General features: G+C 51.6%; 6 protein-coding genes across 6 annotated transcripts; all 6 read right to left on the bottom strand.

The window, feature by feature from the left end:
* Positions 1–2177: 2177 nt before the first annotated feature.
* On the bottom strand, positions 2178–3659 carry PUNSTDRAFT_45157 (uncharacterized protein; the record flags this gene model as incomplete). The annotated part of the gene is made up of 2 exons (XM_007384654.1): positions 2178–2486; positions 3342–3659. The coding sequence occupies 2 exons, from the start codon at positions 3657–3659 to the stop codon at positions 2178–2180; spliced, it is 627 nt and encodes a 208-aa protein (XP_007384716.1).
* A 1296-nt stretch (positions 3660–4955) lies between these two features.
* Positions 4956–5396, bottom strand: PUNSTDRAFT_135136 (uncharacterized protein; the record flags this gene model as incomplete). Its single annotated transcript, XM_007384653.1, has 1 exon — positions 4956–5396. The coding sequence occupies one exon, from the start codon at positions 5394–5396 to the stop codon at positions 4956–4958; it is 441 nt and encodes a 146-aa protein (XP_007384715.1).
* A 4718-nt stretch (positions 5397–10114) lies between these two features.
* On the bottom strand, positions 10115–10345 carry PUNSTDRAFT_30891 (uncharacterized protein; the record flags this gene model as incomplete). Its single annotated transcript, XM_007384652.2, has 1 exon — positions 10115–10345. A coding segment is annotated over one exon (231 nt), but the record flags the coding sequence as incomplete, so codon positions are not given.
* A 1574-nt stretch (positions 10346–11919) lies between these two features.
* On the bottom strand, positions 11920–12723 carry PUNSTDRAFT_135134 (uncharacterized protein; the record flags this gene model as incomplete). The annotated part of the gene is made up of 3 exons (XM_007384651.1): positions 11920–12102; positions 12153–12256; positions 12300–12723. 3 exons carry the CDS (start codon positions 12721–12723, stop codon positions 11920–11922), a joined length of 711 nt encoding a protein of 236 aa, XP_007384713.1.
* A 7864-nt stretch (positions 12724–20587) lies between these two features.
* Positions 20588–20752, bottom strand: PUNSTDRAFT_21066 (uncharacterized protein; the record flags this gene model as incomplete). Its single annotated transcript, XM_007384650.2, has 1 exon — positions 20588–20752. A coding segment is annotated over one exon (165 nt), but the record flags the coding sequence as incomplete, so codon positions are not given.
* A 471-nt stretch (positions 20753–21223) lies between these two features.
* On the bottom strand, positions 21224–21595 carry PUNSTDRAFT_69803 (uncharacterized protein; the record flags this gene model as incomplete). The annotated part of the gene is made up of 1 exon (XM_007384649.1): positions 21224–21595. A coding segment is annotated over one exon (372 nt), but the record flags the coding sequence as incomplete, so codon positions are not given.
* Positions 21596–22037: the final 442 nt, after the last annotated feature.

Below are 22037 nucleotides of genomic sequence, written 5' to 3'. Positions count from 1 at the left end.
TAGTAAGCTTACTGTGGATATTGGTAAGCATGCTGCGGCGCAGCAGGCGCTTAGTAAGCCTGTGATCTGATTGGATGGAGTGGTAATGGCCAAATTAGCATAAAAGGAGGGCACATGAGCCCTTCGAGGCAATCAATTCAGTTTCACCCAGAATCGATGATTGATCACAGGAGACCGCAGATCAGTCTCTATCAGTATTAAGCAGCAAGAGCAAGATTAAGAAGATATTTGAGTGTTGACTTAGGCAATAGATCTAAGTATCACTCCAGGACATACAATATAGGAAATAGGATATGTTAAAGCGACAAGACACTTTTGAGTGTTGACTTAGGCAGTAGATCTAAGTATCACTCCAGGACATACAACATAGGAATTAGGATACGTTGAAGCGACAAGATGCTTCCAGACGATAGAGCAACTGGACGCTCCCAGAAGACCGACAACATATTCAGTAACTTCCCCATAAGCGTGGGAACAGGTTTCCAGTGCAGACAAAAGGACAGAGCTTAGGTCTCTGTTTACGTGAATACATTCAACCGGCCCATTTCTTTCTCCTGATTCAACTAGGTCATCCCTGACTTAGATAGACCAGGACCCTAGGCAACTGTGTGACTATATACTAGCACTACAGTTCGCGCGACAGCGCGTACAGTCGGGCATCGTCTCTGTCTCGAAAGTTCAGTAGTATGTGGTTAAAAGGGTGCTCACCATGCATAGACGGTGAGCACCATGCATATATACTTGAAGTGGTGGGCATTGAGAGTGCTGTATTCATCAACGGCGTGCACTATTGTGTGCCTGGGTGCTTCATGTTCCATTGTATTGGGGGTCTCTGGAACTTCTTCGACATTGTCAGGATCGAGGCTCCGCCGGCAGATGAGGGGCCAATAGCCATTTGCGGCAGCAATAGTCATTGACGGTAGTGGGCCAACTGCGCGTGCGATTGCGTGCTTGAATGCCTCGCGTTTGGCTGTATCAGGCATGCTCAGAGTTGTATTGTAGTCAGTGTTGTGTTGGTGATTGACTAGTTGGTAGTCAAAAGCGGCGGCGACGGCGGTGTCAGCAGCGGCGATGTGGGACCAAGCAGAGGGCACAGTTGCGCGCTCGTACGCCTCGCTCTCTGTGGCTGGCGCTGACATAAGCAAAGGTTGCATCATGCGAGCGCTCAACACACATGGCACGTGAGTACTTCCACACCACCGGGAACACCCAGACTCACGTGTCTCACTCCGGCTCGCTCGGGAGCCGGTATCTCCGATTTGGGCCAGCATAACTCAGGCCGGGTCTTCAGATTCAGGTGAGACTCGCACCTCCAGCTCAGTTCCAAGGTGTGGGTATTTAAATACAATGTACGTCTCTTCATTATCCCTTTCTTCAATGTTGATCTTGTTCTTTTTCTGCCAGGGACGTCCAAGGAGCAAGGGGAAATCTATTGTCTTCAATACCCATAGGTGTGCTTTTGTGTGTGCTGCTCCATAATCAATATTTACACTGGGTACTAATCCAACCAGCTCTCCCACCCCGCCATTTACGTCTTTCATCGGCATCTTTTGAGACTTATCCAGAGGGAGCCATATAACTTGGTTGTACACTGACTCATGCACAACGTTAAGTTGTGATCCAGTATCAATAATTGCTTGAACAGTTATCCCGTTGATCTCCATATCTAGTTGAATAAGCCCTTCTCATATGTCGCTCATCCTCATTGGCATTCTCGTCTGCGCGGACTCTGATCCCACTATGCAAGCCACTGTGGGTTGTATTCCTTCTTCGCTGGGTGCCCACTGTAACTTGTTATCAGCTAACACTCGCTTAGCTATATCTGGAGCAATCGTGCAGATCTCCTTATGAGTAAGCTCGATAGTCGTGTTCTGTAGCTTTTGATATACTAGGTTCTTGTCAACCTCTCGCATGTTGATAGATGCCATTGGACTTGACTTGATTCCTGTGGGCATTACCGGTTGCTTGTCCGCTGGTGATTTGTCTGTAATCACATGTAGCGGTTGCACTGGCGGAGCTGATATGTCTTCCATGACTGTGTCTTGGTCACCTGGTTGGAATGTTCTCTGGAATACATCTACTGGATGCATCTCAAATTGTGCTAACTTGGATGGCCCTTCCATAGGCATTTGGTTGTCGCTTTGTGGTTCCTTTCCAACCCATGATTTTAGTGATGATCATTGGCTGTTGTCAGCATTATATGGCTTGACCTCCTTCCTGGAACTTCTCAGGCTTCTGTCTCCACTTTGCAGTCCTTTGCGAGCCATATATACTGCTGCTTCATAATCTTCATCATCTTCTGTCTCTGGCTCCGATTCAGCATCTGTAATTTCTGGCTCTAAGAAGTCTGCCTCATATGGTATAGTTACCAGGTTTGTTTGAGGGAAGGTTCTCTCCAATGCTCTCACTATTGGTTCTTGGAAACCCCACATGATAGGTGATCCATCACTTTGCACTATATGTCCATCTTGAAACTTGACAACTCCCTGTCAATGTACTGCTGTACCTTGGGACAGAAGTTCAGTCGATGTCCAGGCTCTCTGCACCCATAGCACATGAGCCAACTATTTCCCCTAGAGTCTATATTATTTGGCCATGTGGCAGGCGAGTTGAATGAGGGTCGGTCATTCCATTGTAAAGGTGGCCCATTTATCATTGGGCGTTGAGCGTGCATGCTATTCATCTCTTGTATCAGATGAGATGCTGGTGCTACAGCAGCTGATGCACCTACGACCCCTACTACTGCTTCGTCCATCTTTTTAGCCCGGAAATATAATACACTGTACGCGGGGTCGTGGATAGACATAGTGCTCATCTGTTTGATAAGCTTTTCTACCTCTGCTTGCTTCCAAGCTTTGTCTTCTTCTAACTTTGCTTCTACTGGCTTCTTGCTATCTGTCCTATTTTTCTTTTTCCCACTCTTCTTGTTGTGCCACTTATATTTGTGATCGCTGTCAACGTCTGAGTCTGAATCGTCCAAGTCACTTAGCTCTGAGTCAGAACTATTGCTAAGTTGGCTGGTCCTCGCCACCCTATTCTTTCTCTTTAATATCTTCTTGTCTGATTCGTCTGCATCAAACCTATTTCTAGGATATAGAGCTTCCGCCGCTGCAATCACCTTATCCTTAGGGAAAGGTACTGATACGTCGATGGCATTGGGATAGGGTTCATGTAGTTTCTTCTCTAATTTTACTCTAAACCACTTATTCAGCCCTCGCCAGAAATACTTGTCCCATTGGAATTTGGTGATTCGCTCTTTTCTATAGAGCCATCCTCCTACGCGAGTGAACTGATGTTCATACGTTGATGTTGTGTATAGACTTTTTCCTCTGTATGTCTACCAGATCTTCAAGGTCCTTCTCAACAAATTTGAGATTGTTCTTGTCATCATTCCACTTTCGCAATGCCTCCTTCTTGAACTCCTCCAAGTCAGGGACAAGGTAATTCTCCATTCCCTCCATTACTTCCCACACACTTCTTGAGCAGTACCCCCTTATAGTCTGTACTTTCTCTGCATCATCCATCATGTTGTTCTTCTTGCACAGCCTCTCATACTCATCCAGAAACTCCTGAATAGCAGTATAGTCTCCCTTAAAAGTTCCGGGAGCTTGCTTGCTATGCTTGGGAGGCATATCACTGATGTTCCTAAGTTCTACCATATTGCTTGCTATTGTCGTCGTAATGTTCTGTCTTGCTGAAATTGTGGTGTTGTCTTCTAATATATCCCAATCAATAGTATCTATCACATCTGAGTTGACTGTGATGATTGAACTTGTTGGAGATTCCGGTTTATCTTCTGAAAGGTTGTTATAAACCCCCTGCGGTGGTCACCAATAATGTTGCACGAACTGTAGTGCTAGTATATAGTCACACAGTTGCCTAGGGTCCTGGTCTATCTAAGTCAGGGATGACCTAGTTGAATCAGGAGAAAGAAATGGGCCACTTGAATGTATTCACGTAAACAGAGACCTAAGCTCTGTCCTTTTGTCTGCACTGGAAATCTGTTCCCACACTTATGAGGAAGTCACTGAATATGTTGTCGGTCTTCTGGGAGTGTCTTGTCGCTCTATCTTCTGGAAGCGCCTTGTCGCTTCAACATATCCTATTTCCTATACGTATCCTATTGCCTATATCATATGTCCTGGAGTGATACTTAGATCTATTGCCTAAGTCAACACCAAATGTCTTCCTAATCTTGCTCTTGCTGCTTAATACTAATAGAGACCGATCGATTGTCGATTCTGGGTGAAAGTGAATTGATTACCTCAAAGGGCTCATGTGTCCTCCTTTTATGCTAATTTGGCCATTACCACTCCATCCAATCAAATCACAGGCTTACCAAGCACCTGCTGCGCCGCAGTCTGCTTACTAATATGCACAGCCTTGCACAGCAGCCCTGTGTTACCATAGCGACATGTCTGAGTACCCACATATTCCCCTTTTCTGAAGGTGACCATCTGATCCATGATATGTGGACCATGATAGTGTAGTGAACAGTCAAATGTGTACATAAGTAAAACTATTACACTACCAGAAAATATTTAAATACTAATGTGAGTCGTTTCTGAGTACTGGGAAAGAAACTAGCATAACCAAGGATCGGCTACCATGATTGTAGTCACGCAAGTTGTACTCTATAGTAATTGTGAGTGGCTACCTATGGACCGCATTCATGTCAATCGCATGCATTCTATGCATCTTATACCTAGTCACTTTAGGGGCAGGACAGCGTGCTTCTCCACAATGAGATAGACGGCCTCCTGATTCAAGCGAGCGATCCGCTCCTCTGGTGTCTCCTGAACCGATGGTCTGGATGGCAACCCACGCATGTACCCAGTCGGCTTTGAACGATCGTATGGCGAAGCATGGTACGAGGCTTCAGACGTAGCGCAACGACTAGGTGCGATAGAAGATGCACAGGAAGGGGTAGCAGAAGATGTTTCCCAGCGAGGCAATCATCCTTGAGTCGACGGGGGTACAGTGAGGGGAGGACAACGGGATATCTCTCCCTCATCCACTAATTGATCATAGGAAGCAGTGATAACCTTGAGCGGCGCAGGCTCAGCCGGGATAACCGCAGGCCCTTCAATATCAGTGAAGACCGCAAACACACAGATGGTGTCAGGTACCACAGTCGAGAACATGATCATGAAATTGTTGTATCCACTCGGGACCCAAGCCTTCGGTCCAACGACCTGTCGACAAATCATCGTGTCCCACTGTGCGTACTCCATAACTTCTTGATAGGTGGCTACGGCGCTGATGCGCCCGTTATCCACAAAAATGCATTCGTCATCCCTCAAGTAGATGTATGGAAGCAGGAACACGCCAGGGTTATCGATGAGATTGGCTTTGGTGATGTGGGGCATTTTGGCGATGCTAGCGGGTTCGGACATCAGAGTAGGTGATCGTCGGTGTTTATGGATTCAGAGAGACTGTCACAGAGGGAACTGCTGAAGCTTTTGGTAGGCAATAGCGGTCTTTAGTGCAGGCTTCCGCAACGGATACTGTATATATATCTATTCCAGGTCCCAACGAACGACATGGCCCCAGCATAAACTTGAGGATCATTGGAAGGTGGTTCTCCCTTGCCTTCCGGTAGGTCAGCCACGCTGTCAGCCCCCAAAGCATCCAGATAAAGTTTAAGATGTTCCTTGCCATCAAGGAAATCCAGGGGTAGCCACGTGATATCACCAGCCTTCCATCGCACTTCGAACACGGCTTGGCGTCCCCACCCCTTGTGGGACAAGATCTCATCGATTGCCCACTCCTGTGCTTCTTTACCAAAATCTGTGATCTGCATTTCTCGACGCCCTGGGAAGAGCCTGTCATCATTAGGCACATGCACTCAAAGTAACGACACATGGAACATTGGGTGAATGCCGTGTTGCAGGAGCCGAGCCGGTAAGTCCACTTTATACGAGTTATTTCGATAATCCATGAGTATCACGTAGGGTCCGATGTACTTCGTGATGAGCTTCCCCATAATCGATTTGCAGCCTGGGTTTGCTTTACCCATGCCTCCAGGATTGAATCATGCGTGGACATTACAGTGTTTCTCATCTTTTGCGTAAAGGCACATACTCCCAGATACTCCTCCTGATTGGGTGGATCCCAGATCATAGATCGTGCATCCGGCCCATATTCAGGAAGAAATCTGCAAATCCTGTACTCTCATACTGTGCCACATTGATCGTGAACTCGATTCCAGGCAACTCCGCTACCCCATCCTTCTGGTCCGACCGTACACAAGATCTGATCATTTGCGACACCGTTCTACCAGCCCGCTCAGTGGATCCGTCCGACTTTGGGTGGTAAGCACTTGACATATTGAGCTTTATCCCCAATAGCTTATTCAAATGTTGCCAGAAGTTACTTGTGAATAATATATCTCGATTAGAGATTATCTGTTTTGGAAGCCCGTGCAGCCGGTATACCTCGTCAAATACAAGTTCAGCTATGTCCTTGGCATGGTATTTCTGACAACTCGGGACTAGGTGTATGCATCCTGACAGTAAGTCACGACAGGCTAGGTACCCCAGCATCGATTACACCAGGGACAAGAGACTTATTAACTCGCGACTTCTTCTTAGGCGCCCTAGAAGCTGCAGTGATCAGGGTACTATAGTCCCCGTCATCTCCATCGTCATCCTCACTCTTAGCAATAGCATTGAACATGTTATTACTAGCTAACGTAAAACATTTATCAGACCCAGGCAACGGGCTACGGCCCTTGCCTACTACAGTGGTCTACAGACTACGATCATTATTGTCAGTCCACCCGCTGGTCAGTCCATCCTTTGTGGTCAGCGGATCGATGGCAATGAAACCCAAAATAGCTTTGGTCTTGGTGAGGCCATCAGTTAACCCGGCAGAACCGGTCTCCATGTCATCCGACATGGGCACACCGTCGAGAGATGAACATCTCCCTTCGGGCAAAGGGACATCGGGCTCGCACCCTCCATAACCCTCTCCAGATCCAATCTTGACGACTGCATCTGAAAAAATCTTGATCTATATAGCTGCCCCTCAGAACTATGGACACTATTGTAGTGCTATGGCTGCTATATAGAAGTTGCCCAGTTGCTATATAGTGCTATGGTTGCTATGTAGAAGTAGCTCAGTCGCTATATAGTGCTATATAGTAACTATAGGTAATATAGTTCAAAGTACTAGCTACATAGTGATATATAGCTCAGAAGTGCACCCATAGATTTGGTATGTATCTGTATAGTGGTGATAGCAGGGCTCCCAACTTGTACCTTCCATGATCTAAGTCAGTCTCAGGTCTTGAACTGTAATGTTAGCCTATACATTGTCAGATATATGCATGAATAAACTATGTACAAGGTTGCTAAGTATCAAGGAGCTTGTGGACTATATGAGACACAGTGGCCAACGTGGACTTAGAGATTCAACGCGAAATCACACGTCATGTGACAGCCTGAGTCTCCTCCGGTTTGTCATCTTAGCCACTGGCGGCCTCGAACACTCACCCCGCCCCCTCCCACTTCACCCCCTTTGCCCAGCGTCGAGCGTGAGCCGCCAACGTGGTCACGCTCGGCGTCGCCTCCCTTCTCACCCCCGCAGACCGCCCAGCACCGAGCGTGAGCCCCCAACATGGTTGCGCTCGGCGTCGCCTCCTACCCCCTTTGCCCGATGCCGAGTACGAGCTGCCAACGTGGTCGCGCTCAGTGTTGCCCCCGTCCTCATCCTCGCCCCCGCTCTTCGCCCAACGCCGAGCCCGAGCCGCCAACACGGTCTCGCTCAGTGTCGCTTCTCCTCCTCGCCCCTGCTCTTTGCCTGGCCCCGAGTGCGAGCCGCCAATGCAGTCATGCTTGGCCTTGCCTACCTCCCACATGCCTACCTTTGCCCAGCCCCGAGCACGAGCCACCAATGCGGTCGCACTCCGCGCAGCTTCCTCCCCCTCTCACCTGTCGCCCAGCCCCGATGCAGTTGCGCTCGGCATCTCCACTGCTTCAATGCGCCCACCTCCATGGTGCCAATACGCTCGACGTCTTCTGCGCCAACGTGCTAACCCCTGGCTCTGCGAGCCGCAAACGCGGTCGCGTTTGGCCTCGCCACCCTTCTCGCCCCCACACACCGCCCAGCCCCGAGCGTGAGCTGCCAACGCGGTCGCACTCGCACCCCTCTGCGACCAGCCCCGAGTACAAGCCGCCAACGTGGTCGCGCTCGGTGTCGCCCTCATCCTTGCCCTTGCCCCCACTCTTCTCCCAACGCCGAGCCTGAGCCACCAACGCAGTCTCGCTCGGCGTCGCTTCTCCTCCCCGCCCCCGCGCTTCGGCTTCGGCTCCTCCCTGCGCCCAACGCTGAGCACTAGCTGACTTGACGGGCCCAGCTCGGTCCCCCAGTAGTGAAATTGACAGTTTTGCTGTATCTGCAGCTTGTCTGTATTGATTATGTAATTACTTCGTAGTACTTGATACACTTTTGTAACTTAAATAGAATATGATGGAAGACAATACTTTTTTGTACCAGGATTTTGATTGATTATGAGTGATATATAATTTATTTATTTATTTATTTATTTGGGTGGCTACAATATCTATTGAGCATATGATTGCTGTAGAGTTGACATAGGATATATAGTTTCAGTCACTAGTGTGTGAGCTATATAGCACTAAGGTGTGCCCTACATAGCTACTGTAGCTAGGACAGTACCCTCTATAGCACCTATAGCACTATGATAGCATTGGCTGGCAGATTTCTAGCATGGGTAGCAAAGGACATCGCTATGGACCTATGGAGGCTATATGGCACTATGTAGTGCCATATAGTGATCTAGATTTTTTCAGATGCTCATTTTGATGCCGTATGCTTGGAAGAGTTCGTGAAGAGGGCCACGGTGTCTTGTTACGTACCTTCCTGCTGCCTTTTTCGCCACCCCTGCCAGGGGATTCGTGTCCGGGAGGGTTGCAATCCTTAGCGTGCATCTCTGTAATTGTTGGTGGATTGCGATATCAAATGGCAGGAGCCCTGCGTGCGCGTTGACGACATCGGTGGGTGTCGTCCTCAATGCTTGTGTTGTGTGTAATGCTGCCTGTCTCTGGACTGTGACCATCTTGCCAAGAAAGTGTTGTGTCAAGTGTTTCAATATCTTCGGGGCTTGATCAAGACATCAGCGCCGTAGAGCATCCTTGACATGGCAATAGAAGTGTAGTACTGTCAAAGGAAGCGGTGTCGAATTCCTGTCGCGTTCCGAGCTAGCCGCCTGAAATGTTGCATGTAGTCGGTTCCTTTCTTGAGGGCGTATGCTGCGTGTTCGTGAAAGCGTAGCTCCTGATCAATTATAATGCCTAGCCACTTAGCTGATTGTGCCATTTCAACTTCTATGCCATTGAGGTTGGAGCTTGGGCCTCGGTATCGGTTTTGTCCTGCCAGTTCTTTGTTTGTCGGGTTTGCGCCTCCTGGTGAGTCCGAGGCATTGCGTCTTGTCCAAACCAAATATGCAGTTTGTCCGGATGCTCCAATCCATCGCCCCGCCCTCTTGTACCATGCAGCTTTCCGCCTTTCCTGCCGCTTCCTCCAGGTCGCCTCCGATTGTCAAGAGGCCGACATCATCCGCGAAGCCTATCGCCTCTTCCCCGTCTTCTCTGTCCGGTGAGTCGCAGAGCAGATCGTCGATGTAGAAGATCATTCCTGTCGTTGAGAATGAGTCTCCTTGATCTAGACCATCTTCGATCGTAATTTCTTCGGATTGATAGTCGTCAAACGCTAGTCTGGTCTTCCGTCCCTTGAAGCACCATTGGATCCAGTCAGTGTATTCTTTGGGTACACCTTTCATGCGCATCTCGTAGACTAGCACACTGACCACGATGTGAGGGAACACGGCTTTGATATCTAGAAGTAGTAAAGCGCAGCACTTCCCTTTATGCCATGTGTCCTTGATCTTCGCAATCCCGTAATGGATCATGTCCGTAGTTGCTCGTCCAGGTCTGAAGCCGAATTGGGTGGGCGCTAGGAGGTGGTGCTTCTCCGTCTGGTAAAGTAGCTTGTCTGAGAGGCATTTCGAGAACAGCATCGCGATCTTCTTGATGAGTAGTGATATAGGGCGATGGCTTCCGGGCTTGGTGTAATCTCCTTTCCCCAGTTTTCAAAGTACTATGATCACAATAAACTTCCATTGTTCTGGCCAGTATTTCAGCGTGTGTACCGCTCTGAAGAGTGGTCCTAGTCTAGGTATGAGGGCGTCAGCGCAGTTTATGAGGATAGCGTTAGAGAACTTGTCAGTGTCGGGGGCCTTGTGTGGCTGCAGCTTCGCTATGGTGCTCCTGATTCTTTCGTCCGTAATAGGTGTGAACTCGAATGCTGGTCTTGGATATTCATCCTCGTGGTCCTTGCCGTTGATCTGTATGTGGTCCAGAGCTATCGGAAAGAATTCCCGTTTGAAGAGAGCGGTCTTCTCTGTGTTTGTGGTCGCTTTGATCTCTTTGCCATTCTCTCTCTTCGTGATGAGTTCTGGAACTCGTGCCCTGGAGGCATCTGTGGAGGGGCTGCTGATGTATGCACTAGTCTTCCACATGTTGTCGTCTCTCACCACGTCTAGCCACTTTGCCCAACATTGGTCTTTCGCAAGCTTGATGCTATTTGTGTACCAATTTCTTGCTCTCCGAAACTCCTCGTGGACGGGATGTCCCCTGTTGTTGCGCTTGTCGTATGACTTCTTGCCGAGGTGTTGTGCCATCTTCCTTAGCGCCTTCAGGTCCTTCGTCCACCAGCGCTTGGTGTACGGTGTGGGCTTCTGTCTGTCGACGTGTTTGTCCGTTGTGTCCTGTATCGTGCGGTTGAGGGTGTCCAAGAGTTCGTCGAATTCTTCTCTGGATCGTATGTCTTCTGGGTGCGGTATGTTCTCCAGTTTCTCGCAGAGCATGTCTCTATACTCCGTCCAATCAGTCTTTGACCAGTTGAGGTGGCATACTGGTTCTTTGTATTCCAGCGAGAGTTTGAGTCGGCACACAATTGGGAAGTGATCCGTCTTCGGCGGGCGTCTCTCCGGTTTTGTCGTACACGCCACGAGTCAATCCATGATGCTGTCTGAAATGAAAATGTTATCCGGCCGTGTATGGTTACCTGTCGTTGTTGCCTCCAGTGTTGAAGTGCTGTGCGGGAGAGCCATTTTGAGATCCTAAGTCACCACCATGTTGATGAGGGTTTGCGCCATCGTGATGTTGCGCCTCATGAAGAGGTGGTGATTTTGTTCTTCATCCCAGAGTGGTGAATGTTGGTTGAAATCTCCCGCCCATATGAAGTGGGTGGGCTGTCTTTTCTGGATCCCCTCTCGTTGTGCTTCTTTTGTCTTGCGTCCTAATTCAAAGAGAGCATCTGAGTGAGTCTGATCGAGGTAAACATTAAAGATAAAGAGGTCACCGTGTCTATCAGATATCTTGATGGCTGTAATGTCCAGCGATTGGGTCCATGCGTCTGGCGATACGCTCGTGCTAACAACCATGAAGGCCCGGGTATCCTGTGGTCGTTTCTGGTGCGTCGAGGGATATATTGAATTCCAGGTGTGGTTTGCTCGTGAGTTGCCTCGAGTATCGATGTACAGTTCCTGTGCGAGTCCGATCATGTGTTTCTGCCTTCCTAGCATTATGAGCCAGTCCTGCTGAGCGTCATTCGAGCGACATAGATTCTGCGAGCAAAAACTCAGCTCTTCAATGCTTGTGGTCCGCCCTCCATGGTTATTGGCATTCATAGAGTCGTATCCCATCCTGAAGCAATGATTGGGTCCTCGCGTAGCTCTCCTGTTGTTTGGCGACCGAATCCGTAGTTGTTGAGTGTTGTCTGGGTCTCAAATTGAGTTGCCTGCAGGTTGGTCTGCGTATCGTCCAGGATCTTGTCTAAAGGGGCTCCAAACCAGCCGTAGCGGGTACCTCATCCATGGTCGGCAGGAGGTTGTTAGAAACCCTTCCTTACTGGTACAGTGGTCCAGTCGTTCTTGTTCTGTTGCCGTGTTTGTTCCCAGGTGTTGGGGTCGTCCGTCACGAAGTACTTGCATGCGTTTTCCGGGAATTGTTCGTTGACCTCACAATTCTTCTCCTTCAGGGTCGGGCAGTCGCGGCTCCAAGTGGCGTGTCCCGCCTGCCTACAATTTACGCAGTAATGTTTCTAGTGCTTATCTTTGTACTCACATTTGGCGGTTGCGTGCGAGATGCTGCCGCACGTTCCGCAAGTGTTGTGGATTTCTCAGCATTGTGCTGCGTAGTGGCACCCAAACCTTTGACATCTATTGCACCTAGTGGCTTCCTTCGTCAGTCTCCGTACATTGCAGCTCTTACCTCGGATTGTTATCCCCCATCTAATCGCGTCATTGGTGATCTTTTCCATCCAGAGAGTGGCTGTTACGTGCGCGCTGGTCTGGCCGGGTCTCCTCCTCTTTAGCGCTTTGATCCATCTTGCCCGCAGGAAGTCGTGGTTGTCCCATCCATTGATCTTCGCCACCGTCATTTGATCTTCTTCTTCCGGGTGGAAGTATAGTGGCATGTTCTCAATGAGTACTGCGAATCCCTTGTCCTTGATCTCCGCCTCGTATCCAAAGTTGCTGATGATCTTTTTCTTTATAGCGTCCCGTGTCGCCCATGCCGCCGCAGCAGTCAAGTTCAATTCAAACTCCATTCCTCCATTCCGCAACCTCTTCACGCTCACGAAGTAGACGTCCCCTGGTTTCCCCTCGTCCTCACCACCGGCCATTTCTACTGCCATGTTCGCCTTCGCAACTAACTGCTACTCAGTAAGGCCCAGATCGGGACACGGGGTTGAGGTGGGTTGGGTTGCCCCTGCCAAAAAGCGTGGGAATTGAGGTGGCACGGGCGTGGGAATCACGCTGGGCAAGGCCGAGGAGCTTGGAGTCACGCCGTCGAGCAGCGGTTATCATAGATATCACGGATAATAGACTGTAGCCTCTCTCTCCTGCTCCTAGTCATGGCTCCTAAGGCTCAGTGGTCTGATAAGTCTACCTGGGCACTGCTTGACTCACTCAAGGCTTCAAAGACTGCTGGTCTTGCTTCAGATAATGGCTGGAAGCCTGGGGCATGGACTGCTGCTGCTGCTGCTCTTGCAGACTCAGAGAAGACTGACTCTGGAGCTGTCAAGTCCTCTTCTGTTTGCCAGACTTGTTGGGGCACAGTATGTATCTGGTACTTAATCATCATTAGAGGGATGCTGACAAGTTGCTGCAGCTTAAGAAGGAGTATGAAGAGGTCCGCACGCTCAGGGATCTGTCTGGTTTTGGGTGGGATGATGATCGCTTGGTCGTCGTCGCTACCGATGAAGTCTGGGAGGCATATCTAGCTGTAAGCATCCACTTTCACTGTTTATATCTTTGCAATCATGTTTGCTTATATCCGATCAACTCAGAAACATCCGAGCATGAGCAAATGGAAGAAGAAAGCCTTTCCCTACTTTGACAAAGTTGCGGAGCTTGCGGCAGGCCATTTTGCGACCGGTGCCAACCAGTTCAATGCTGCAGCTCCAGCATCATCTACTCAGTCTCTTCAGGCTGGTGTGGGTGCGCAGGACGCGCTGGACAACAAGGAAGATGGCAACAAGTCTGCCAGTGATGATGATGAGGTATGTGGGCTCAGTATTCTGATGATCATCTTGATTGATGTTCTATTGCTCTAGCTGCCCAAACCTCCTCCTCTCTCACGCCAGGCTTCATCACAGAGCCTTTGCCGCCAGCGCTCAGTGTCACTTCCCAAGTCTGCGAAGAAACCGCGGGGTCAAGCTGCTGGTGCCATCCAGGAGTTCACCAAGGTGTTCTGCGACTTCACAGATGCGTGGACAGCTGAGTCATCAGCTGCAGCTTCTTCCTCATCAGCTTCAACTGCCACTCCTTCGATTGCAGTGCAGCCCTCTCCTGTTCGTCGCCAAACCGCTATGCAGGCACTGCAGCAGGCAAACCTCCTTTCACCTCACAGTACTATCCGGGTCATCCGTCACATGCAGAGGCCAGAGAACACATACTTCTCTGACACATTCCTTGCTTTAAACCCAGATCTACAGGCTGAATACCTAGAGGCAGAGTTAGAGGATATGTAGTATGCTACTGATTCCTCTCTGCCATTAAATTGATGTAGTCTCTCCACATCTCCTTTGCAATTGTATCACACTTCTCTGCAGCTCTCTGCTTCTCCTGTGGTGTGATTGCATGTCCAAGATGTTCCTCTTGAAGAGTGTCAGGAACTGATTGGATCAAATCATTCATTGATCGCTCGAGGCACCGTTCCACATCTTCAGGGTCATGGACCCGGTTGAAATTCCAGAGCGCACATGCTGCAGACACAAGCTTTGCCTGTGTGATAACACTGTACTCTGGTGCTTGTGTGATGCGTGTAAACTTGCGTTTGAGGGCACCAAAGATGCGCTCAATGACATTGTGCAGTTGGGCATGGCGAAGATTGAAGAGCTCTTCCGCAGTCTGTGGACTGTGTATACAGTGAGCAAGCTATGTTAAGATAAATATAAGTATGTACATACCCTGCTGGCCCTTGTCAACATTCACGCAAGTGATAGCGGACACCACGGTATGGGACCAAGAGAGCACCGCATGATGGAAAGCCTGCATCACCAAGATAGTAACTCCCAGGGGGGATGGCTATCCCATCTTCTCTTGCCTCAGCCCAGAGACGCGCATCTGCAATGCTCCCCTCCCATCCTGTTAAGACGTATGTAAAGCACATGTCAAAAGTGACACACGCAAGTACATTCTGTGACAGAAAGCCCTTGCGATTGCAATAAGCGGCAGAATCCACAGCTCCCACAAAGCTCTCGATATGAGTCCCATCGGTGGCTGCACGACAGTTATCGAAGTATGGCGAGAACTTGGGGTTGGAAGCAATCTCAGGCGGTGTGCTGTCAGATGGAGGAAAGACGTATCAAGTATAGAACTCGGGTGATACTATAACATTGAGGACCCGATGAAAGCAGCTATAGACTCACGTCAATATGGAACTGTAAAATTAATTTAGGGACACTCGCCTGCTAACAGTGCTTTCACTATGTTGGAACCGGTCCATGATGTAGTGATTGTTGGAACCACCGCGCATCTGATAGAGAAACATCCCAAGCTTCTCCATAGCAGAGACACCACGTGTATCACGAAGCCCAACACATTGCAGCTCCACAAGAAGTCACCAGAAAACTTTGTGTGAGACACCCATAATGTTGTAGAAGGAACCCTCGTGCGCATCGGGAGATAGAAGCTCTTGCATATACATATGGCTGGTCAGGATAGAGGTATGCTGCTCTTGGACAACAAGAGTATCCTCAAGAGCGACGATAGCCGCTCCTGCGATGACTGTGAACCCTGGCGCGTCGTTGAGACGCATTCTCCTGCTCTGAGATAGAGTTGGCAAGGTGCTGGTGTGACGGGGTCTCCTCGGACATAATGTAGGACAGAGGGAGAAGGGAAGAGCCGTCCCCAATGTCTGATTAACTTGTATTTGTAGCGAAGGTTGATGTGACAAATCGTGACTGATTGTGACAAATATGTGACATGTAACACGGGTCACCTGGCCCGGGCCTCAACCCAACCCAACCCAACCCAAGCCGGTGTCCCAACTGGGGCCTAAGCGTCTCTAAGTCCGGTCCCTTCGCATCTATGATGATGCGCTTGTTCTTCTTCGTGTTCTGTTCTATGATGCGTTGGTACGAGATCGGGGCAGAATGTGCTGCATTTGCATATGATTTCTGTTGTTTCGCTGGTATTATTGCCGGAGTTGTCGGTGCATAGTCTTCGTCCGTAATCCCGTAGTTGTAGTCTTCTATGTTCCCAGTGTTCCCCGTCATTTTGACAGAGCCCCGTTCGACAGCGTGTTGGAGGATTTTGAATGTGCTCTGAGCTGCGTCCCATACTTCGTTGACTTTTGCTCCCACCATGCCAGCCATATCCTCCTCGATTGTCCCTAGCTTATCCGTCACCACCTAGACTCTCTTAGTCTGTTCGTTCAGTGCAGCTATCTGTCCTCCCATCTCCTTCAGCCTAGTGCCCATCTCCTCCATGCGCTCCTCCATCTTATCGGCTACCCTTCCAGTCCCTTCTCTGTACATCTCGAGTATAAATGCAAAGGCGCGTAGGTTTCCTGCCAGCCTCCGTTCCTTGTCCTGTGCAGCTTGCAACATTGCCAGCACCAGTTGTTTGATGTTCAGCAGGCCCTCCGTGTCGACTGCGTGTCCCGAGCTAGAAAGATACAACCATGCTTCATTGACGTTTGTTACCGGTGATGGTAGACTCTGTTGAGGATGGTGATGGATCAGTCTAGGTGGTTACCATCCATCATTCCCCTCGGTCACTGCTTTTCTGGCTGCTCTGATCATCCTTTGATGCCGGTCTCCTGGCTACATGTCTCCCATCTGTTCACATCAGTTGGTATCGGTTGGCATCAGTTGGTTGACTACACAACTTGGTTGACTACACAACTGATGCAACCGGTCCAACAGTCAGTTGGTTGCTCAGATCACTGATTCCAACTGTCCATCTCCACATGCTTGATCCCTATCTCCATGGCTTTGATATCTCCCTTTGTTACTTGTTACCATAGCTTCCATCATAGCTAGATGTATTTAAGGAGCAGGGATGGAGCCCAGAGTCCTCAGACTTCGACTCACAGCTCCATTCCCTTGCTCCCAGCTCGCTACAGCGCGTCAGACAGCCTCCTACGCTGCTAGACTCGCCAGTTCGTCTCTGGTGAGCGGTTCTGGCGTACTGCGGAAAGAAAAGGGCACAGCATACGCAACGAGCCCCACCAGAACAGTGTCGCCGAACTCTGGCCGAGGGCACCACGGCTCTCCCCAGTGAGTCCACCCTGCCTCCATTGTTCTGGAGCCTCGCTGTTGCCGCCTATGTCCACGTGCACAACAGGACACCCTCCGCTGCCCTACCCAAGTGTGCAACACCCTGTACGGGATCAAGCCCTCTGTGGAACACCTGCGGGTCTTCAGGTGCATTGCCTACGTTAACATTCAGAAGGACAAGCGTCACGGCCTCTCTTCCCACTCTGAGAAGTGCATATTCGTCGGCTACGCGCACGAGCGGTACTTTCCCGGAGTGCGTTCTACCGCCAGCTGGGACTCTGCTGCCTCCGACTTCCTCCTTCGTGCCCTAACTTCGTCGCACGGCGCTCCTCACTCTCCTCCTGGCGCACCTGCACCAGTTCCGGGGGGAGATATGGCACCACCGCCGCTTCAGGATGCCCAGCCTGTCGCTCCTGCCAGAGTCAAGACGCCTCCGCCGTCTCCTCAGGCTTCGCCCTCACCTCCCACTGGTTCTGCCTCGCCTGAGGCCTCCCCATCGCCTGTCCCTCGCTCTGCAGCGCCGTCACCGGACCTGGAGCGCCCTCCTACACCTCCTCCTCTGGCCCTCAGATGCGAGCGCTGTGCACCCAAGCCCGTGCAGCCTTGGTGGATCGTTCCCTCTCGCTCTCCGTCCCTCAGGCCTACCCGGAGCCCACTCCAGCCATCTGTTGTCTGACGGCGTCTAGCAGCTGGATAGCACTCGAGAGCGAGCTGGAGAGTACAGACAGTGAGCAGAATGAAGTAAATACATGGAGAGGGCTATCCTACCTGGAGAGCATAGACAGTGAGCAGAATGAAGTGCCCAACTCGTCTGTGGCTCTCCAGTAAAACTGTCAGCACAGCCTACAACCTAAAGTGGCCACAGTCATGCGAAATAAGCGCCAGAGAGCTGGCAAGTCACCACAGACAACACCATCGAGAGCGGCAAGGATGAGGACGACACCTCCTCCGAGGATCCCCTGGCTGCTGCTGAGCCGAAAGATGCCAGCTGGTGCTAGCTGGCCTCGACACCGTCTACACCGCTCCTTCGTCGCCAGACCACCTCTCCTTTCCTCGGAGCCTCGAGGCCGCCTTCCAGACTTGCGCTCTGAAGGCCGACGCGCGGGGTAACGAGCCTAGGTCTTTCCGCAAGGCCATGAAGTGTCCTGACTCGGATCTGTGGTACAAGGCTGCCATGGAGGAGATCGAGGCCCACATCGCCAATGGGACTTGGGAGCTGGTCCAGCTGCCTCCCGGACGCAAGGCCATCGGTTCCCGTTGGGTGTTCAAGGTCAAGCGCAAGGCCGACGGTTCGGTGGAGCGGGCCGCTCTCCACGCTATCCTGGCCATCTGCGCCCTCGAGGACTGGGAGGCCGACTTGGTGGACATCTCCAATGCCTTCCTCAATGGTGATCTGGTGGAGGAGGTCTACATGGACCAGCCCGACGGCTTTGAGCAGGGTAAGCCCGGCGTCGTCTGCCGGCTCCGCAAGTATCCCGACGGCGGAGATGCCTGCCAACTTGCTCACCAAGTCTCTGGACCGCTCGAAGGTGGAGGTTTGCAGGAGTTTGATGGGATTGGCTTGAGAGTTGCCTCGTCAGGGGGAGTGTTGTCTGTGGTGACTTGCCAGCTCTCTGGCGCTTATTTGTGTGGCTGTGGCCGATTTAGCTTGTAGGCTGTGCTGACAGTTTTACTGGAGAGCCACAGACGAGTTGGGCACTTCATTCTGCTCACTGTCTGTGCTCTCCAGGTAGGATAGCCCTCTCCATGTATCTACTTCATTCTGCTCACTGTCTGTGCTCTCCAGCTCGTTCTCGAGTGTTGTCCAGCCGCTAGACGCCCTCGGACAATAACATCAAGGTCCTTCATGCTCCCATGGTGCTCTGGGTTCTTGGCCACAGAGATGGCAGACTGGTTGTCTATCCGGAGTCTCGAGGGAGCGGCTGTAGCATCGAATCCAAGCTCAGAGAGCAAGTTGCGAAGCCAAAGGACCTCTCTGCCGGCGTAGCAGGCTGCCACATACTCGGCTTCCGTTGTAGACAGTGCAACAGTCGTCTGGAGCTTGCTGGACCAGCTGACAGCTCCAGAGCCAATCTTGAGCACAAACCCGGAGGTAGACCGCCCGTTGTCAGGGTTTCCACCGTGATCGGCGTCCACAAAGGAGGTGAACGGCTCTCCTGACTCGTCAGGCCCAAAGGTCAGCTTGTAGTCGAGCGTGCCCTTCAAGTAGCGGAACTGCGGTCCAATGACGCGGACCCGGGTTCTTGGAGAACCAAGACAGCACTCCCACCGCATGGGCGATGTCTGGACGAGTGGCAACGGCCAGGTAGAGCAGGGCGCCCACGGCGTTGATGTAGGGAACTCCCACCATCTCCGCCTTCTCCTCCGGAGTCTGGGGTGACATGGACGCCGACAAGCGAGTGTTTGGGTCCATAGGAGTGAGCACCGGCGAGCAGTCCGTCATTCCAAAGGTATCAAGCATGTCCTGAGTGTAACGGCGCTGATCCATGGATAACTGACGCTTGGCACGGTCCCGAGTGATACCGACGGCCAGCAGCAAGGAGATGGGCCCGAGATCACGCAGTTTGAAGCGGCGAGCAAGTTCAGCCTTCACGGTGTCCTTGTCTGCCTTGGTCCTGCCAACGATCGTCAGATCATCGACATAGACCGGCACGATGACGTGGGTGGTGCCTTTTCTCCAAACAAACACGCAGTGATCACACCGGGTGCGAGCGAATCCCATCTCCTGCAGAGCGCCGTCCAGCTTCTGGTACCAGACTCGTGAGGCCTGCTTCAAACCGTACAGAGAACGGTTGAGTTTGCAGACCATGTCCTTGTCACCCTGCTCGAAGCCCTCAGGCTGAAGCATGTAGACGTCCTGCGTTAAATCCCCGTTGAGGAACGCATCGGAGATGTCTACGGCGTCTGCTTCGTAGTCCTCTAGGGCACACATGGCAAGGACGGCTTGTGGAGTCGCCCACTTGGCTGTAGGGGCAAAGGTCTCGTTGTAATTGAGCCCAGGGCGTTGGCTGAAGCCCTTGGCGACCAATCGAGCCTTATAGCGCTCTAGGGAACCGTCTGCATTGCGCTTGACCTTGAAAACCCAGCGACAGCCTATGGCTCTCCGGTCTGGAGGCAGCTGAACGAGGGTCCAAGTCCCGTTGCGCATGTGTGCCGCCGACTTCAAACCCGGAAAACTGCGCTCATCGAAGATGGCAGCATTGGAGATCAAGACCTTCTTTGTCTCCGGGTTGTAGAAGAGCCATCCCTTGTACTCCGAGGGATAACCGATGAACACACACTTCTGGGTGTGGGATTGAAGGCCACGGCGTGGGTCCTTCTGCACGTGCACGTAGGCAGCACATCCAAAAGCCCTCAGGTGGTCCACATCCGGTTTCTCCCCAAAGAAGGCGATGTAGGGTGTCAGAGACGCGGGCAGAGCAGAGGTAGGCGCTCTGTTGCGCGCATAGACGTAGGTTTGAACGGCATAACCCCAAAACGACGGGGGCAAGTTTGACTCAACGAGCAAAGAGGTTGCACCGTTGGCCAGGGACTGGTTAGCTCGTTCCGCAACACCGTTCTGATGAGGTTCGTTGCGAACGGTGTGCTGCCTCTCGATGCCTCGTCCTATACACCATCGCTCCTGCTCCTTGGACATCCACTCGCCGCCTTTGTCATCCCTGAGTGCCTTAACACGCATCCCGTGCTTGTTCTCCGCCCATTGGATGAAGCGTCGCAAAGCTGGGAAGGCCTCGGCCTTTCTGCGAAGCAGGAAGAGGCCGTAGATGCGCGTTCAGTCGTCTACAATCAGGTGCCAGTGCCGGTAGCCTTCCGGAGTCCTGACCGGCACAGGACCATGCAAGTCTATGTGCAGCAGATCCAGAGGCTTGGAGGCATGGTGCTGGGCAATCCTGGGCACGTCGGGACGCCGCTGCTTGCCTGCAATGCAAGGCTCGCAAATGGGATCAGGGGGAGCGGAGGAAGCAATGACAACGCCCTTGGCGAGTCCCTGGTCGATCAGCTGCTGAGCCAACTGCAAAGGTGGGACCGTCCTGCCGTCGAGGTAAGCGGCATTGTTGGAGTTGCGCGGCGTGGTGAACAGCAGAGCTCCTGATCGGCGGAAGGAAATCGCGTCGCGCTCGATCGAGACAGCGAAACCACGTTCGCGAGTTAAATACAGCACAGAGAGGAGACTAGACCCAAGGTCAGGATCATGCAGGACATGCTCAAATTCGAGCAACCGCCCAGGCTTCCCTCCTATCTGCGGCATGAAGCACACAGAGCCCACACCGGCCGAGTAGATCACTTTGGAGTCTGCAAGGCGAATGGGTATCTTGTCGGGCTTGTAGGAAGAGAACCAGTCATGGTGGGGCGTCATATGACAAGTGGCGCCTGTGTCTGCATTCCAATCAGCGCTGGGATCGCTGAAGGACTCGTCAGGCTGCCTTCTGACGGCGAAAACAGCGTCCAGAGCGTTGTAATGCGCCCCAGACACCTTCTGGAGGTGGACGGATTGGAGCTTGCCCCAGATCAGAGGTGCATCCAGCTCGATCCCGGTAAAATGAACATGCTGCGACGCATCCACAGCAAGGAACATGGCCCCAGCGGCCTGAGCCGACTTCTCGAGGTAGGTGATGTGCTCCGGGTCCCCTGCACTCGGCTCCTTGATGGTTCCGATGACTATGCACCAGAGCTTGTTCTCAGCCAAGTAAGCCCACATCTCCTTTGCCCATTGGGCATAGTCGACGTCGTTCAGGGGCGTAACTGGACGAGAGGAGGTGAGCTCTTTAGACGAGGACATGGTGTCCTGATGCTGGAGTGAGGTGGAGATAGGTGAAGTAGGTGAGATATGGTGGTGATGATGATGATGATGCAAGGAGGGCGAGGTGAGCCGAGTTGTGGAGGTGTAGGAGGGTGTGCGGTGCGTGTAGGACGTCCCAGGCGCGAAGAAGAGTCTGTCTAAGCTATCTAACTATGTAGAAAAGCGAAAAGAGCCCGTAGATCGCGCAAATCACGCAAAACTAGTTACTTATAGATGGGGAGAGCCACACACAGACACGAACTTGACCCCTGCCACATGCACAAAGGAATGGATACCCGGTGTGGCTTATTCCAGGGATGGAAAGCGGCGAAGCCAATCAAGGTAGACGAGAATAAACCCACTCCAAGTTCTGCCCACCCAAGTGTTTATGTGTAGCTGCGGAAGCCCTATGTGTCTACCAGCGCTTGCAGGAGGTCAAGGG

Source organism: Punctularia strigosozonata (genome assembly GCF_000264995.1).
Source record: "Punctularia strigosozonata HHB-11173 SS5 unplaced genomic scaffold PUNSTscaffold_8, whole genome shotgun sequence".
Lineage (NCBI taxonomy): Eukaryota > Fungi > Basidiomycota > Agaricomycetes > Corticiales > Punctulariaceae > Punctularia > Punctularia strigosozonata.
The sequence above is the reverse complement of the archived record's forward strand: the minus strand, read 5'-3'. Positions and strand labels throughout refer to the sequence as shown.